Source organism: Glycine max, chromosome 5, assembly GCF_000004515.6.
Source record: "Glycine max cultivar Williams 82 chromosome 5, Glycine_max_v4.0, whole genome shotgun sequence".
Taxonomy (NCBI): Eukaryota; Viridiplantae; Streptophyta; class Magnoliopsida; order Fabales; family Fabaceae; genus Glycine; species Glycine max.
Window position 1 is genome coordinate 6,649,794 of NC_038241.2, and position 18,744 is coordinate 6,668,537.

The 18,744-nt window shown below is 32.9% G+C and overlaps 3 protein-coding genes and 1 long non-coding RNA gene across 5 annotated transcripts; 1 reads left to right on the top strand and 3 right to left on the bottom strand.

The window, feature by feature from the left end:
- Positions 1-129: 129 nt before the first annotated feature.
- On the bottom strand, positions 130-1,076 carry LOC102667646 (uncharacterized). The gene is made up of 2 exons (XM_006580598.4): positions 693-1,076; positions 130-609 (listed from the first exon to the last, which is right to left on the bottom strand). The coding sequence occupies exons 1-2, from the start codon at positions 1,074-1,076 to the stop codon at positions 343-345; spliced, it is 651 nt and encodes a 216-aa protein (XP_006580661.1). The 3' UTR covers positions 130-342.
- A 2,244-nt stretch (positions 1,077-3,320) lies between these two features.
- On the bottom strand, positions 3,321-5,048 carry LOC102663163 (uncharacterized). Its single transcript, XM_041015810.1, has 7 exons — positions 4,934-5,048; positions 4,790-4,880; positions 4,569-4,707; positions 4,186-4,343; positions 3,960-4,080; positions 3,719-3,883; positions 3,321-3,640 (listed from the first exon to the last, which is right to left on the bottom strand). The coding sequence occupies exons 1-7, from the start codon at positions 5,046-5,048 to the stop codon at positions 3,392-3,394; spliced, it is 1,038 nt and encodes a 345-aa protein (XP_040871744.1). The 3' UTR covers positions 3,321-3,391.
- Positions 5,049-5,460: 412 nt separating this feature from the next.
- LOC121174958 (uncharacterized) lies at positions 5,461-6,061 on the bottom strand. Its single transcript, XR_005891771.1, has 3 exons — positions 5,885-6,061; positions 5,761-5,808; positions 5,461-5,589 (listed from the first exon to the last, which is right to left on the bottom strand). It is a non-coding gene; the product is annotated as an uncharacterized lncRNA (long non-coding RNA).
- Positions 6,062-8,956: 2,895 nt separating this feature from the next.
- Positions 8,957-17,569, top strand: LOC100800098 ((S)-ureidoglycine aminohydrolase). 2 transcript variants are annotated; one of them, XM_041015947.1, is made up of 13 exons: positions 8,957-10,002; positions 10,211-10,327; positions 10,771-10,858; positions 10,950-11,026; positions 11,834-11,873; positions 12,024-12,090; positions 13,536-13,621; positions 13,892-13,968; positions 14,460-14,545; positions 14,679-14,717; positions 16,182-16,252; positions 16,994-17,047; positions 17,326-17,569. In XM_041015947.1, exons 1-13 carry the CDS (start codon positions 9,966-9,968, stop codon positions 17,393-17,395), a joined length of 909 nt encoding a protein of 302 aa, XP_040871881.1. In that variant the 5' UTR covers positions 8,957-9,965; the 3' UTR covers positions 17,396-17,569. The 2 variants fall into 2 exon arrangements, with proteins under 2 accessions (XP_040871881.1, XP_003524192.1); XM_003524144.5 differs by having other exon boundaries at positions 9,730-10,002; positions 13,892-13,973; positions 14,489-14,545.
- Positions 17,570-18,744: the final 1,175 nt, after the last annotated feature.

Below are 18,744 nucleotides of genomic sequence, written 5' to 3' on the forward strand. Positions count from 1 at the left end.
CATTACATTGTTTCAGGACTAAAAATTCATTTAATTAACAAACATTGGTAATGTTAAGCAATCAGGAATAAATATGACATTAATCAACTAACATCAAACACTTTATTCAAACAAGTGAAGGCATAAATATAGCAACTAAGTAAATTCATAATCAATACCATCCAAACCTTAAGCGAGTTTGTTGTTCATAAAACTTACATACCAAATAATAAATTGTCTGGTTCCCCAAGGGAATATTAAAATGCTTATAAATATTACATAATTACTAAATAAAATATCAAACAAAGTTACAAATATTTTAAACCAAAATATTAAAAGCTAGTGCATTCGTAACATAAATAATCATGCGGAGTCGTCCTCATCCTCGTCCCACACAGTTTGCTTTCTCGCAATGACCTCCCAAAGAAGTTGATTTGGCCTGAAATAAAAGACAACTTCATCACCGGCCATCAAATCGTTTTTTGTTAAGAATTGGAACCATGGGTCAGCAAAACATTTAAGCCCATTATGCATACTCAACTTCCAAAACTGACGACGCCCACGAACACCAAGGACAGTAACATAGTCATCTCCTGCATTAACATAACCCACAACATCGAGTGGCAGTACCTACATTGGAACGAAGCTAGTCAGTAAATATTTAAAAGGTATCATATTAGAAAACAAAAACAAACTTATGACCAAACTGTTACCAATGGATAAAGTCTAACAATCATCCGATTGTCGACATCCACAGTAAACACATATTCTCTGGCAGAATGGACAGGCCTGCCACATGTCTGTGCATGAAGTGGCGGTGAGAAGTGGATATCAAACTTCCAATTCTTGTCCGGCGCAGCAAATGTGATCATCACACCTTCATATATTCCCATATCCCTCCTGAAGTGTTTGAGACCATCAGCAATGTAGACTTGGTTATTAAATTTTCTAACTCTTATATGGTGCTTCTTTCCATTGTAGTCCAACACCACATAATCCGGGTAATCTGGAGCCCATTGTTTATGATAAACAGAGGGTACCTCAATGATATTTTGGAAGTAAAAACCTAAACGTGTTACTGATTTATAAGGGATCATGTAAATATTTAAACATATATTATTTTTTGGTGGGATTAAAACAAATGGATAAATATCATAAAGGATGGCAAATACTAACACTGTCAACATGAAATACGGCCTTAAATTGGTATGTCATACCGGATGTGAATAACATAGGTGGGTCCTGAATGGCATAACCAAAATGCAAGCAAATAAAATAATTTAATACAAACAAATAATGAAACATAACAACAGGTATACGAAGGCACTGACGAAAATGATCAATAAATACCGTTAATGTTCCGAATACAATCCTTAATATTAAATAGCGGTTGCAAAAAAATGTTGTGAATCTTGCACAGGGGGGATTATAAGGCAATAAAAACAAAAATAATGGGTCATTACAACAAACCTGCAAATCAGAATAGAAAAATACGCTATACGAAGGCACAACAAAATATATGTACTTGGGTTTGTATTTGGAAGACATTTTTTAAAAACATGTAACCAAAGATGGACCAAAAACATATAAGAAGTATCACACAAATAATAGGAAAAGACATAAATCTAACAACATATTTTGTAAATCTGCGGACTGAACATGACCAATATCGTAGTCAACACTGTTACAAACATCAACATCATGTAGTCTATAAAGGGCATATAACATATAATAACCATACAAAAATGAGGGAAAAGTAAATTCACTAACAACATTGCAACGATTAGTGATGAACGAATGTTGAACATATACAAATGAAAAGCAAAAGAGGAAGATGAAAAAACATATACAAAGTAAAGACGATTAGACGAAGGATGGAAAAGTTAAAGAACTTACGACATTGGAGGCGGTTGATGACTGTGTACTCATGCTGTTAAGGGTTGTATGACGTTGTTTGACAAATGACTGTGGATAATGGTTGGTGGTGGTTTGATATACTTGATGTTTTGTAATTATTATTATTGAATGAAAATGAACAGAGTTTAATAATTACATAACCTACTTGGCGTAGCAGTTATTGTTTATTCTCACGGGTTTTTAAGCGATGTCTCTTCAAATATCAAATATACTACTATTTTAATATTATTTAATTAATAGCGCGACTATCAACAGATAATTAACAGTTCATAATAATAAATGTTTTCTTAATTATATAAACTAAATTAATATATTTAATACTAGTGATGTGTATTAGTTGGGAGGCTTTTACACTTCCCCGTAATAATAATGAGTACCTTTCTCACCCCCCAATAATGATTAGACCACTATAACTTTCGACACATATCACCTGCATTGGGAATTTGCACCTGCTGACATTTGTACTTGATAACTGGCCAATTAATTACATGTACTGATATATATCCTACGTTTGTACCCATAAGACTTATTATAGCTATAAGTCGATGATCCTTTTGATGGCATCGAGCATACCTGTGTATATGTACTATTTCCAAGATGATCCTTTGGCCGGATTTTGTAAATGAGTATACGTTACCTTCATAAGTATGTCAGCATGATATGTGAAGTTTTAAATCCTACGTTTGTACTTAAAAACCTGCAAGTAAATAAGCAATCACATTCTGTATTCCATATTAAAATTATATATTAAGATAATAATACTCAACAATTTTGTATTACAATGCATAAAACCCTTCAAACACCTGCATGTGTAAATAAAAGTATGACATTTCATACTATTAAAATTATATACTAAAATAATAAAACTGAACTATTGTTTACGAAAATGATATACATAAAATTTACTGAACAAATTCATAACACAAATTTGAATTTGACAACAATGTTAATTTCATTTTAATACAATGCATAAAAATATTAAAACACAACACAAAACGTTAAATAATTTTAGTAAAATTTCAACAACAATTAAAATACATTAATGTTTGGTATTTTAATATGAATCTTATATCCGCATTTCACTATGAACAATTTTAAAGTTATTATTTTGTTATTATCATATTCTACATTAACTATTTTATAAAATAACTCAAGGTTGATGCTGACATAAGTTGTAACATTCATAGAATTCATTCTTCATACATCGGTAATTAAACTTGTTCCACATCACAAAATACATCATAATGATGACCTAATTGTTCAAACCAAAAGGTATGACATTTCAAACATAACATACACACATTGTTCAAATCAAAAGGTATGACATGTGAAACATAAAATACATACATCACTTAAAAACTTACAATTTTTTAAATCAAAATAACAACTAATTACTCAGCTTTTATATGCTTGTTGGTCGATAGCTCATATGCTGTGAAGTTGTCACTATCAAACTGACTACTTCCTTGCTGATCGGATGTTCTTTTTGCAGGAGTTACAAAGGCAGCATTTCCAGGATCATATTCAGATGACTGTGACAATGAAGGTTGTGTAATAACAATACATATATTATTAGTAAATAACAATTATTAGTAAATAACAATACAATAATAATTAAAGTGATTCCCGGTAAAAACAAATAATGTAAACAAATAAATAAAATGTCTACTGTAGGATGGTAATCTTGTTGTGATGAAGATGCAGCACCAACAGCAGCTGACTTGTTGCTTAAACATTGTTCATCCTGCAAGTAAGAATAGATTGATAAGAAATTTTTTTTTAACATCTACGAATTACACTGACATGGACAAATTATTATTACCTGTAGACCTAGCGTGAATATCACTGACTGTATATGATGTTCCTGTTCACTAAAATCCAACACGGATGATTGGTGCATCTGTATACGGTGTTTGAATCTCACAACCCAAGTTTTACCCAACAATTGATCAACACACGCAGGGAACACCTTGATCTCATCACCACTCTACAAATAAAAATTTTAAATACACATTTGTGTTCATTGATCATTTTCTAATATAATTGTAATATAAATAACTTACCGCAATCAACTCTTGACGACATTCATCTGCATTTTTACCAAATATTTTGATACATACTGCATCCCAAAAATGGAAGTTCGCCTTCTCCCCATTCTGTTCCATCTTGACAACTAACTTATACCTAGACCAACAAAGCATTGTTACAGAAAACAGTGAATCTGGATGACTTAAAGAACAAAAATTTGAATAACTATTCAATTCGTATTCGGCAAAAAATAAATGTTACCTTGGAATAGTGTGAGTAACATGATTCTGGCACGAACGGCAGGCGACACCTATTTTTAATGGATCAAAAGTGATTGTACAGTATGGACAACTGTCATAACTCCATGGTGTATCAATCATCACTTCATCGACAGTGCCCACAGTCAAACAGTAACAATCCTAAATAAGTTTAATTCATTTTTAAAATTTATAAGAAATTAGAAATATCATAACAAAGTTCTCGGCTAACTATACATTAAGTTCATCAGAAATTGATAATATCATAACAGATTAAGTTCATAAAATAAATATAATAATAATCTAAAAACAATGCCTTTAAGTGGTAATACTTGAAAATGATAACGACTCTCATCATTTTAAATTAACAACACTTAATAGACTTACCTGTCGCAGAGTCTTTATTTCACCAAAGCTCACTATTTGAGCATTATGCAAAAACTTATGTTGGCAATTCTGGGTAGACTGTGATTGAGAAACACCACCCTCATCATCTAGACCGCCAATATAAAATGACACACGTAAACTGCATCAATTAACAATTTAAATGTATACCTGTACCAAACTGCATAATAATCCAGCAAACAAATTCAAATCATTCATTGTACCTATCATGGAACTGTTGAATTTCGTTTTTGTCACCATTCACATACAACTTCGAACCATGCTTTATATTCTGTACACTGAGGGGATACTTGTCTACAAAAAATATAACTCATACAATGCATTCATAAATTAAAGTTAATGTTGACCCTTGGGTTCTTTGATCTTAGCAAGAGTTAGCATAACAACCAATGGCTTTTGCACAAAATGGTTTTTCTCAATAGCATCATCCAGCTGAAGAGCATATTCCTCCCACACAGTCATGATGATCTCAACATGACTATAGCATAACAAAACATATACATACATCTTGGGTCTCAATTGGGGTAGAATGACAAAGTTAATTTTGATTAAAATTAAACAGACCTGTTGTCTCTCAACTTGACAGTCACTTTGTATGCTGGATTAACTGTTTTGCATTCAATCACTTCAGCAATAACACCCACAATATCTATTTACATTGCAGACAGAGTAATGCTAATTATGTTAAATATATTCATACCAACTAATGATGCATACAACAATGATGCCTACCAAAAATATAAATTGCATACCAACTAAAGTATCAGGTTTTGCAACGCCTGAAATTATATCAGCAAATGAAGTAATGGCATGAACATTAGGAGGAATCTCAGACAGACGTTGTCTTCATAAAATAAACCAAATATTTAATTGCACTCACTTTGTAGTCAGAATGAGTATCAACAACCTTCACGTTCTGAATAACATATGCACCACCACAACCCAACTTGGGCTCAAATTCAGGGAACAATTCTTGCCATAGAGTTGCCCCAATCTTTGTACCCTGCAACAAATACAAATGACACTTGTCAGTTAACTAAAGATGATAAACTTGTTAAACTGAACAACAATTAAATTACCGTATGGTCCATCAACATCATCTCAATGGATTGTCAACCATTATGTTTGTTAAGACGCCACATATCAGTTATTCGCATGACAATCTTCCAAGTACCTTTCTTTGTATGCAGTTCACATAGGAGGTTTTCTTTGCGAGACATGACTACAAAGAAAAAATTTATGTGAGCCATTGAACAAATAAAAGAGGATTGAAAAAAATAAATGAGGAAAGAACAAACCTGCAGGTCTTCTCTTCGGCTACTTGGTTATTCTCCGCCAATAGACAACCAAATTAAAGAGTATTGAACAAAAATGAGGGTAGCCAAAGTAAATGAAAACACCAACAAAAAGTACTAAAACATGGGTTCACAACATCAACAAAGGTCGAACCTTTTGGCTTCATGGCATACACCAAAACACAACAAATCTGGGTTTAGGAAACGATAAAGAAGTGAAAAAATCAAACATACCAAACCAAGCTGAATAGGAAAAACAAAAACGAGGAAGAAAACCTTATAAAGAATGCACATGCATCATAAAAAAGGGTTCACAGCCAAAAATCATTCACAGACATAAATAACCGACTAAAAATGGAAAACCTTGGTATAGGAAAACAGAAACGAATGACAAAATGAACAAAGGTCGAACCTTTAGGAAACGATAACATAATGATAAAATGGCAAAAGGTCTAACCTTTTGTATCGTTGTTCTGCAAAAACTTAACAATAAAACAAAAACGTATTCACTGATAAACATGGATCATCAAAAAGACCTAAAACGAAGACCAAACACAACAAATCTGGTAGACATGCCCAAAGGTCTAACCTTTTGTATCGTTGTCCTGCAAAAACTTAACAATAAAACAAAAACGTATTCACTAATAGACATGCATCATCAAAAAGACCTAAAACGAAGACCTAAAACGAAGACCAAACACAACAAATTTGGTAGACATGCCCAAAGGTCTAACCTTTTGTATCGTTGTCCTGCAAAAACTTAAGAATAAAACAAAAACGTATTCTCTGATAGACATGCATCATCAAAAAAACATAAACCGATATACACCGATATTCAAACCTTTGGGCATACAGTCCAACCCAAGCTGAATAGGAAAAACAAAAGTGAGGAAGAAAAGCTTATAAAGAATGCACATGCATCATAAAAAAGGGTTCACAGCCAAAAATGGAAAACCTTGGTATAGGAAAACATAAACGAATGACAAAATGAACAAAGGTCGAACCTTTTGTCTTTTTGGCCTGCGAAAACTCATGTACCATAACAAAAACACGTAATATACACCGATATACCTAAGGTGAGTCCATCGATAAATGCAAAGGACAACTAATCGAAACGGGAGAGCATTCAAAACCCAAAAACCAAAAGCCACAACGGAAATGGAAAATGGAAAGGCGTGTATACATGGCAAACAAAGCTGAATAGCAAAAACAAAAATGAGGAAAAAAGAGCACCTACGGTGAGTCGAACGATAAATGCAAAGGAGAGCTAATCGAAACGGGAGAGCATTCAAAACCCAAAAACCAAAAGCCACGACGGGAATGGAAAATGGAAAGGCGTGTAGCAATGGAAAGCGTGGGACATCGAAAATAGTGCATAATTTGAAAAGGCGCATCAGTAACCGAAGGGTTATGTACAAAACGACAAAAGCAATTAATGGCAACGGAAAAGACAGTTTTGGGCGGGAGTGAGAAGCGCTGGCATTGCGACACGTCGGCCCTGGCAATGCCACGTAGGCATTGTCAGGGCCTTGTTTGTATCATGATAGATGATTTACCAATGGGGGTCTGTTTTTAAACTTTTAACATGGGGGGATCTGTTCTTGCATGAGCTGTTCCGCCATTGCAGATGGCGAAAACGATGCTGAGCTGGAGGGTGCACGTTGGTGCCGCCACTGGAGATGGCGAGATGCATGATCCGCCAATGCAGTTGGCGAGAAGCGCTGAACGTTGAAAAAGTAATAAGTCTCGCACTCACAATTTAGATATTTGGGAAGATGAAGTTTGACCCCAATATCCCACAGTTCCTCCTACTCCACCACTAAATTATAACGTATTTCCTTTTTTTTTTTACATTATTATTATTGTTATTTTAGTGTATGGATGGTATAGAATAAATATTTTTTTATATAATTAAATATAAAAAGTAAAATCAACATTGTGTATGAAATAAATGGACTGAAATAAAAACATTTATCTTATATATTTTCATGATTTTCGATAAACATTAATTACTGTTTTTATAAAATTACTTTATACTAATATCATATTAAAAAAAATATCATGCAGTAATAATATAAAAAGTAATTTGTATTGGATTGACTTGATCGGTTATAAAAACCAATTTCGAGTGACTATATTGTAATTTTCTTTTTTCAAAGGATTAAATTGGATTAAACAACTATTTTAAGGAACAAATTAAGTATTTTTTTCCCATCACGTGAAGAATTATTTGACAAATTAGCTTTGAATAAAATATCTAAATAAAATCATAATATAAGAACTAAATTGAATATATTTGATAAATTGATCAGCACAACTGAATAAATTAGAAAATGAATTGAAGACTAATATAACTATAGAATCAGAATGATAAATTAATTAAGTATTTATATCAAAATACCTTAAAAAAGTATTTATATAAAAATTAATTCAATATCATATATTTAAAGAATTTGCATATCCTTTTTCTTTACTACAAGAATTTGCACGCTATAACTTATTTAATCCGCCAATGCAGTTGGCGAGAAGCGCTAATGCTACTAGGCTTAGGTTGCGTGATTCAGTGTAACCAAGTAGGGGTGCACGTACTGTAACACTGTCTTGCAATGAGACCATAGTTGTAGTTGCATTGGCCACAATTTCTTGCAATATCAAACTGAAACCACGACCACAATTTGAAATGTTGATGATTAATTTAGATTCGTATGTTTTGCTTAACTTGTTATCTACATTTTTTGTTTTAATTCAACCACACTAGTAATTATTTTCCACTTATCAACTAATGCGAAACAGCTAACATGGCGTGGGTAAAAAAAAATGGACAAAGGGACAAAGAAATCCCTGCAATAGTGAAAAGATACCAGCTCAGCGCTTCTCGCCAACTGCATTGGCGGATCATGCATCTCGTCATCTTCAGTGACGGCATCAACATGCACCCTAACAACTATGTCGCCAGTTCTTCTGACGGCATCCATGCAGGAACAGACCCTATTAAAAGTTTGAATACAGAAAATAGTTTTTAAAACTATGTTTTTCCCTTTCTCTCCCTTGTTGTCGGAAAAGTTCCTCATCCGTGCATTAGCGTCATCAGAATGAGCCATTGCGTCAAATAATTTCTCTCCATAATCCAAATGGCAGAATCGAATCTCCACACCGTCTTCCAGATCCCGCAAGAATATTCCTCCTCTTCCTACATAGGGGCTCTTAGTGCAACAAGGCTGCCAATGACGCATATAAGTTCTTACTTTCGTAAACCCAACGTGATCTTGTCTGAAAAATCCAAAAATTATACAAAGTTTCCATCTTTTGATGATTTGGAGCAAAATCCCGATTCTGGGTATTTGTGTATTTGTGCCATGAGACATTTTATGGGGTTGAGTTTTAGGAATACCATGTTCTTGAGAGTGGTGTTTTGGTTGTTGATATGTCTTCAAATTTCTTCTCCAACCCAGTGGATGGGTCAAAATTTGGGGTTATCTCTGTTGGACTGGCCTAGTGATTCGCAATGATTCAAAATTCTAGCATGCTTCATCGTTATTCACCCCAATGTAGGATTTGTGCACTGATTCAATTGCCATGGACCCAAGCCATTACCATACATTCCCCTTCATCAATAACAATTATATCAATTAACCAAAGAAAAATTCTCGGTTGTTTTCGATTCAAAACCGGAAGACGAAGAGAGAAAGAGTCGGACATGAGAGAGAAGGTCACATTTGGAAAATTGATAAAAAAAATAATAAAAAGAAAGGAAAAATAAATAAATTGTTATCCAGTACTTTTATCTTCATGTTATATGCTCACAATGATTTCCACCATTAATTATTTTATTATTATATCAAAAGGTGTTAAAAACTTTTGCCCGGTGCAATAGAAAAAATGAACACATGATTCCATGGGCCCAACCTCATACCATTTACAATGAATTATTTTACGGATACCCGTGTGTTCTGTTCTGTTATGTTATAATATGTAGGTTTTGAGGAATTAAGTGCTAGTGTGAGTCCGTGACACTCATACCACCTGCTTTCATTTGAGCCACTTTCTCAGTGCCAAAAACACTTTCACGTTTTCTCATCTGAAAATGAGGACCATCTTTGGCCTTCTTCTTCTTGTTCTGGGTACTCTCTTCTTTCTCTGTTTCGTTCTGTACTCTGTTTGGCTGCCATAAAGAAAAAAGAAGGCAGAAACAAATACCCTAATACATCTTCTCTACTGTAAATTTTTTAATGTTTTGCTGGTTGTTATTGGTTGCTGAAAGGATGAGTTTTTGACTTTGTGGTTGAAGAGTGTAGGAAATAACTTGAGTTTTGTTCTGTGTTTCTTCAGGTTTGTTTAAATATGCATTTGCTCAAGAAGGATTTTGCTCTGCTCCTTCGGAATCGAAATCAAAGCCTCTTTATTGGAAAGTCGACAATCCCACTCTCTCTCCTATCCACCTTCAAGGTTAGTCAACTATTTTTGTTGTACTGTTTTTTTTATCTTAAAAAATGATTGTTATTATTATTATGTTGATGTAAATTGTTTAATGATTTTTTTTTTTTTTAATAAAAGGCAGTTTTGTGTCTTTTTATGACACAGGCTTGTGATCTTGGTTAAAACTAAAGAAGTTCACAAAGTTTTGAACACGTGATTTTTTTCCTGAGATAAAGATGTGGACTTCAAAATTACCATGATATTATTATTTTTGGTTGCTGAAAGAATTTGCTTATGTGGTGAACTGAAGTGTGACACTTGACTATCAGACTTGATTATATATTAATATTTATGAACTATATGCAAAGTTTGTTTAGATCTTATAATTTCTGTTAGTGTTGAGTCTTCAACTCTTTTCTTGAAAAGAACTATATAGTGAATTTGTGTTGAATTTATTATGATTTTGTTTTCAGATTTGCCTGGATTCACACGCAGTGTCTATAAGAGTAATCATGCTTTGATATCACCAGAAAGTCATGTATATGGCCCTTTGCCTGATTGGTACTCTTGACTTTCTTCATTTGTTTTGATTAAGATGTTTAAGCCTCTTCATTGCCCTCTTGTTGTGTAGTGACTTAAATTACTTTGGCAGGATCAACACGTTAGGCACATATTTAATTTCACCAGAAATGGGTTCACACTTTGTAATGTACCTAGCCAAGTTGAAAGGTTTGATTATGACTTATTTCACTTAATCTATTATGTTTACTAAGTTGCCTGAGTATATTATCCTCGGAAGAGATATAGTTGCTTAAGCACGATTATTTGAGTAATCTAGATTACATATATTTCCCAACATACTAATTTTTTTATGCCATTTTCTGCTTATATACAATGATGCATCATTTGGATGTTGCTTCCTTCCTTCCTTGAATATCTGAAGCATATGGGGTATGTACAAGCCTCCTTAACATTAGATCAATATTATTGAAAAAACAAAGAAGTGTGGCATGGAAAATATTGAACACTTGGAAAGACATTGAAAAACAAATCACTTTGTAAAGGTGATTGCATCTTAGAAAATCTGGTTTCATCTCTCACAGAGGATTCTTCTCTCTCCAAAGTAGTAATGTTTCTCTGGTCCAATTCATGTCACACTGGTTCAAGAACAGCTTTCACATACTTCAACTCTACAAAGCCCTGGAATGGCATGCAAGTTGTAACTTCAGTGCCATTATGTCTGGTGCTCTTTTTGTTTTATTGTTCTGGACCAACCTCCACACTAAATACCGTTTCTTTTGTTTCACCCTAATTTTTATAATGTCTGGCAATATCTTATTTGTTTCTCTTTTTAGGGATCAAAATGATATTGGGTTACAATTTCCATCATATCCACAAAAGTCTACCTTTATTCTTTACCTTCACTCAGCCATATCATTTATGATGCTTGATGTTTTATGTATGGTGCAATTCACAGTTTGCCATGAAACTGAATTTTCTGGTACACTTATGAGATATCCTTTGCCTCTTTTCCAGAAAATTCAAAATCAGGACTACCCCTGCCTGGTGTGGAGAGGTTGTAAACTCGTTATTTGACTTATTTCGGTTTTTCAGTTTTGGCATTCTACCCCTCCCCAATTTCTTTTCCATGACACTCCAAACCATTTGACATTGTTTCTAGCTCCTAAAGGCATGTTTGATGTATTTACAAGATTGTTATGTGTAGATTTATCTTTGTGCTCCAAGGTGCTGTCACCCTCACTAATGCTACTGGTGTTAGCCAACTACTGAAGGTAATAAGTTTATGATTTGAAAATGAACTTATTCTGTCACTTCTCAGTATGATCACCAATTTTTAGTACTGTTAAAAATTGATATTTTATATAAATCTCAGGTTTGGTTAATGTGTTTTTAAACTACTATTAGCTCTCTCTCTTTTAAAGTAATTAATGAAGAAAATATTATTAGAAAAGAAAGAGAATCTGAAGGAGAATAAAATATCCTCCTTAAGAGAAACAGTTGAAGATAACAGTGAGCCAAATTAGCTCAAAATGATGTTTTTTTATTGGCAAATGTTAGTTTTGTTAGCGGAGGCGATTGAACAAGCGACCTTTTTCCTCTTTCCTTCTCCCTTAACCATCCAACCCACAATAAAACTTCCAATCTTTTTCCATATCATTAATAACAATTCCCTTGAAAAAACCATGAGTAAAGCGCTCCAAAGTGAAGCTGTAGACACTATCTTGTCCTATAAAAATATTAAGGGAAAAGAGAAACCCTTGAAAACTTTGACATTCCTCTACTGTCAAATGCACTAGAGAGCTGCACATTCCACTCATTACTATAACCTTGTGCCCTTCTAATTCCAGTTGTACCCTTTGAAACATATCGTGAGAAACTTCTTCACGTTGGAATGACACACCCAGTGTTCCCCTGTAGCCACTCAATGCTAACACAAGCAAAAGGCTGTTTTTGAACTATTTCTACACATAAACCACATATCAGGAGAAAAAGCTTCACGTATAATTTCCTCTTACCAGTATTTATACACGTGGGAGAAGTTCCATATTAATTATGTTAGTTTCAGGAAATATATTATACATGATGTATTCTTATAACTGTTTTTTCTAATTTTGGTTACATTTTTCTGAGATCAAGCTCATTTTTTAATCCTGGTGGTAGGTTAGCTTCAACGTATAAGTGCTTTATTTATAGAGTAGCAAACTCCAGTGGCATTTAAATTGGACTTAAATTCAAGATACAATTCTTGAAATGTTTTTTTTATACAAAATAAAAAAAAGACTGATAATGATATTGCTTCAAAATTTTATCTTATACCATGCTATTACTATTTTTTATTGCTTGAGAGCTTTATGCATTATCAATTAAGACGATAGGAAAATTTTATGACAAAAGGGAAAAGGGAAGGAGTGTTGGCTCAAATTGATTGACAGCTTATGATATTGCTATCTTATTTCTCACACACTCTATTGCAAGATTGTCTCCTTTGGTGAGTCCTCTTATTTTCTGGTTATATGAAGTAATCATAGAAATATATATTTCCCTCTTGTGTGATACTTATAATTGACCTTAGTCTATTTGCACATAACAATTGCTGTGTCTTTCATTCATGTTTTTTTTCTGGCTACTAGCTTTTATATAAATTTTCATGAAAATTTAGATAATCATATTTTCTATAAAGGATATGAAAAAATTGATAGCTTGGTTTTAATTCCAGGTTGATTCATATGCTTATTTTCCTCCAAATTTTGAACATTCAATTGAATGTGATGCACCTGCTACTATTGTGTTAATTGAACGAAGGTTTGTACTTTGTAATTCCCCCACTTGTAATTTATATGTTTCATCCCCATCACCTTGCCATTATGAGAATGCATGCAATTAATTATGATTATTATTTTGAAAATGGATTGATGAATCCATTTTATATTTCAAGATTACTTGATAAGTAGTCACAACATAAGTTGGTATAGCTTTCAAGGATTGCATATCATATTTTAATTATGTACATTCAGATAGTGAGCAGTTGATTGCTCTAATGACTGTGTATGAAAAATTTCTATGATCTATTAGATATTCTCCGCTGCCCAATCATATACCAGAGCCATTGGTTGGTTCAACTGATAAGCAGCCACTCCTTGAGACTCCAGGTGAGGTAAGCTGTTGACTCCAACATACTGAAAATCATTTTTTTTATTTCACTTTTTTTATTTTTTATTTCTTTGCTTTAAATTGAGTGATTATGTTTTCCAATTTAAGATGATAGTTCATAAAAGAACATTTATGCCACTGTTACGATTATTAATGTCATTGCCTGGAGCAATTCTTACATGCTTTGGGTTAATGTCACTTCTTATCATCAATCTGAGAGTATGTTGTTTATTACTCTGAAGTCTGAACATGCAAGCATCCTTTTCTGGGTGTATTACACCCATCGGTTCAGATAACTTTCTGACAGTCCATGTTTAACTACTAATACAACACTGTATAATTTTGGTCTGTACGTAATACAATTGTGATATATTAGAAATTCCACATTTGTTGAGGGTTATCCTCGACAATCAAGTCCCTCTGCTCTCTCTTTCTCTATCTAGCTTAGGTTTTTGAACTGTTATTCACTGTATCTTAAGTTTTTGAACAGTTTTCATTGCTCTCAATATGCATTATCAGATTTTTGAACTGAGGAAGCTAATTCCAACATCTTTGGCATATGACTTCAATATCCATGTAAGCTAAGCTCAAAACTCTCGTGTACCCACTCTTTTGGCACAGTCTGTTATTCATTGCATATGTCCAATTTTCATGACCGTGGTTTCTGGTAAGTTTTGGTTAAATGTTCCTGATGTACCCATGGCTGCAGATAATGGATTTTCAACCTGGAGAATTTCTTAATGTAAAGGTAATTTGTTCTCTACCCTACTGATGTGGATATGTTATATATGTATGCCTTACAGCTGAATTAGGAATATGGGTCTTTACAATGGGGATATGATGATAAATCACCTCTCTTTTGTTGGACAAATCAATGGTTAGTAGCTTAATAAACGATGGTCAAGAAGGAAATGAATGACTATCCTTGGTCAGATTCTAGTGACATTTAATTTGTGGTCAAAGTTCTTTCTTGAAGCCTATATAAGGGGGGCTTGAATGATGTTTTGTATCATCCCCGTTTTATTCAATCTCTTCCCTTGTGTAGCTTTTGTTTATATTTTCTAGAGGGAAATTATAAGGTGATTTTACTCCTGTTGATAGAGATAGTGATACTTGTTCTCTTCTAACAAGTTTGAGAGTGATTGTAGTTACTATATTCTTTCGAGTATGATCCTTCTTTCACTTGTGGATGTAGACTATAGTGGGAGAACCATATAATTCTTGGTGTTCATTTTATCTTAATTTTTCTCATTTCAACTTTTGTTGTAAGTCAAATTATGATCCGAAATTTCCACACATCTTTTTACTTTGAAGACTTTTCATCGAATGACATATAACTGTGGTATAAATTGTAATGATGTTATGTAATAGTCTAGTCATGCAAACATGCAATCATTTTTTATGGCACATCCAAATATATGAAGATTATGCGCTATATTTCAATGTACAGTAACAGTTTTATTCTAAACTTGCATATAGTTTTGGGCTTAGCAATAATTGGGTATGCTTAATGTATACTTCTGATTTGGCCTATTATCTCAAGTTCCCATTTTTTCCTCCATCAAATAAAAATTTAGGTTTTTTCATGTGATGTCATGATTGAAACTTGTATAAAACAAGCTATCACTTTAATGTCATGTTTGGTTGGGTGGATATAGGGTGGGGAGAGTGGAAATAATGTTGGTTGTTTGGTTGAATTGAAAAGTGGAAAAAGGGTGGGGCCTACTAGTATTTTTCCCTTCTATCTCACCTATTTCCATTCATCTTTCTATCTCCATTTCTTTCTTCTCTATTTCTCTAACCAAACACTTTTAATTTTCACTTTTTTTCTCATTTATTTTCATTCCTCTTCTCTATTTCCATCTACTCTATTTCTTTCCTCTTTACCAAACATACCCTAAAAAACGAATAGTCTTCACATGACAATGAAGCTCAATTTTATCACTTTTAGGACTAATTAATGTGATGTTATTATCTTCAAAACATATCCTCAGTACATTTTATTGAACAGATAAAAGTAAAAGGATACACATCTTTAATAGAATTGCACTTCCATGATATTGTTTTGAAAACAGCGAACCATTTTCGTTTTGATGTTTCGATCTATGGTACATTTTTCCTTAGTTATTCATATACAAGTCTAGGAGAGAGTTAGTTTGTCTTCCAATTTTAAAGGTCTTTTAATTTTTTTTTAAATTTGTGGCTTTTGCAGGAGGTCCATTATAACCAGCATGGTTTGCTGCTATTGGAAGGGCAAGGCATTTATCGTTTGGGTGATAGTTGGTAAGAGTTTTAGACCTAACCTGTCAAAAAAATTGGTCTGAATGTTGCCTGGAGTTCTATATAGTGGCATTTTTGTTTCCATTAAATGGGCACTGCTGCATTGAAAGAGGAGTTTCATTTGGTCTATGTGGAAGTAGTGTGTGACTGGTATATATACAAAATCTATTACTTTGGGCTATGCCTATCCAATCGCTTGAGCTTTTGATTTTGTGTCAAATTTGGGATCTTGGCCCTAGGTTGGCTACTAACAGTGAGCTATTTGAACTTAACTGGTCATGTTTGAATGATTGTGCATCTTGGTTGAGAGTAGGGCTGTGCATGACCTCTCTCATGCCTCTAACCCGGTCTGATTTGAAGTTGATTTTGATGTATTCAGGTTTTAGAATTTAGACTCGTTGTATTTTGAGGACAAATTCTGAGGTATTTCGGGTTATCCCAATCCAGTTTGGTGTCCTATTTTCTTCTAAAAGATACAAGATTTTTAAACAATTGGTTATCAATAATTTTTTTTTAATTTATTTAATAGATAATATTTTGTACATCATGTTCTACTATGTGGTGTCTGCTAGATTTTGGGTTGGATTTTAGGTTATGTTCTTCAGTGCGTTTTGGATAGAATATATACTATTGTTTATTGTTTTCCAAGATTGATTTATTACATGATATTGTTTATTCTTATCATCGAAAACTGATACTTTACATCAGTGATTTGTTTTTTCATTTTCTTTTTCCTGTGAATAGGTACCCAGTTCAGGCTGGTGATGTCATTTGGATGGCACCATTCGTCCCACAATGGTAAATCATATCATATACAGCTACATTTATGATTCATTGTTACATAACTTGAGAAATGCTAGGAAGACACTCATACTCTTTTCAACACACTCTTTTTAATTAGTTAAAATTTATTAAAAATGACAGATTTTTGTGGATCCCACTTCATATATAATTCTCATGATTTAGTAATTTTTAATAAATTTTAATCAAGTATGTTAGAGAGTCTATTCGTAGCACTCCTTATGTAACTTAATCTCATTTTACATGTTAAATAATAATATTTGTGCTGTCATCAGGTATGCTGCCTTAGGGAAAACAAGAACACGGTATCTTATATACAAAGACGCGAACAGAAGCCCATTGTAACCGTAATGTTTTAGATGAATGATATGGAGGATAGTGACCCCCTTCTAGTATAATGATTTAAATAAAGTGCTGAATACATTTAACTATATGCTTAATGTTTTTAGTATTTGTTTACTTTAGTTTCATTGTAGACGAGTATTGAATATACACTTATAAATTATCTTAGGTTGAATCTTTCTTTTTCGTCACCAGGTTCAGTTTTCAAAGTCCTTGAAAAATTACCCCAAACTTAAGAACTAGATAATGAACATGTGCCATGCACGGGACTAAAATTTATGATAATATAATGTTATAACTTTTACAAAAACCATTTTTTTTTTGTTTGTAAGATATATTTGAGACTTAAAAATTTGTTGGTTCAATTTTGATAAGATAAATGAATAAGAGCAAGCAACATTTACATTTGATGCATCTTTGCAACTATAATGCAACCTGCCCCCCCTCTCAAAGACATAATAGATTTTAAGCATGACTTTTGTATTTCAAACTTTGAAAAAATTTCTTGTAAATTTTATTTGAAGTCTCATTGGATACTTGCCCTTCATTGTTTGATATTAGTACCTTCAAATCGATACGTGAAGTAATCCTAGAAATAATAACGTATAATCGTCCAAGTGAAAAATAGGTTGTGAAAGATAAATGTCAACTCGTTTAAAAGATTATCTTTGTCTTTTATTTATAGTCATTAAACAATAACAGAAAATTATTTACACTAAAATCTAAAAGGAATTATGCGATCAGATGGTGTCTATGAAATTTTTGGTCCTAAACTATTAAATTGAAAATTAAATTTATATTATAGTTCACAGCAAAATCACATGCAAGTTAAGTGAATAGTATCACATGATAGAAGTATATTTATCTTTGTTTCGCAACACTCTTTTGATTTTGGATCTAACAATTTCGTTCCCCCATATGCATTTGCGAACCCCATTCGGCCTAAAGATAAATCACAACATGATTGAATAATGGTGTCCATATGGTTAAATGATGACACTCACCATGGAAGTAATAAACATATATTGTATTTTTAATAAAAACACAATTACTATTAAATGTTTTAATTCATATGTAAAATAATTTCCATAGGACCATCGATCATCTTAATGTGCATTTTCTCAACAAATTGTCCCTGTAAAGTACAGGTTACCCTGTTATTACTACAATAACGCAAACAATTTCATTTAGCTTTTCCAAAACTGGGATATTGAATTGACCAAATTTTGACATTATAAAATATATTAAGATGGTTGCATCTTACTCCAGATCCTAAAACACAAAGTCCATAAATTTATCTTCTCTCTATTTTTGTCTAACTCTTTAAGATCATCCTTCTCTACAGCATGCAT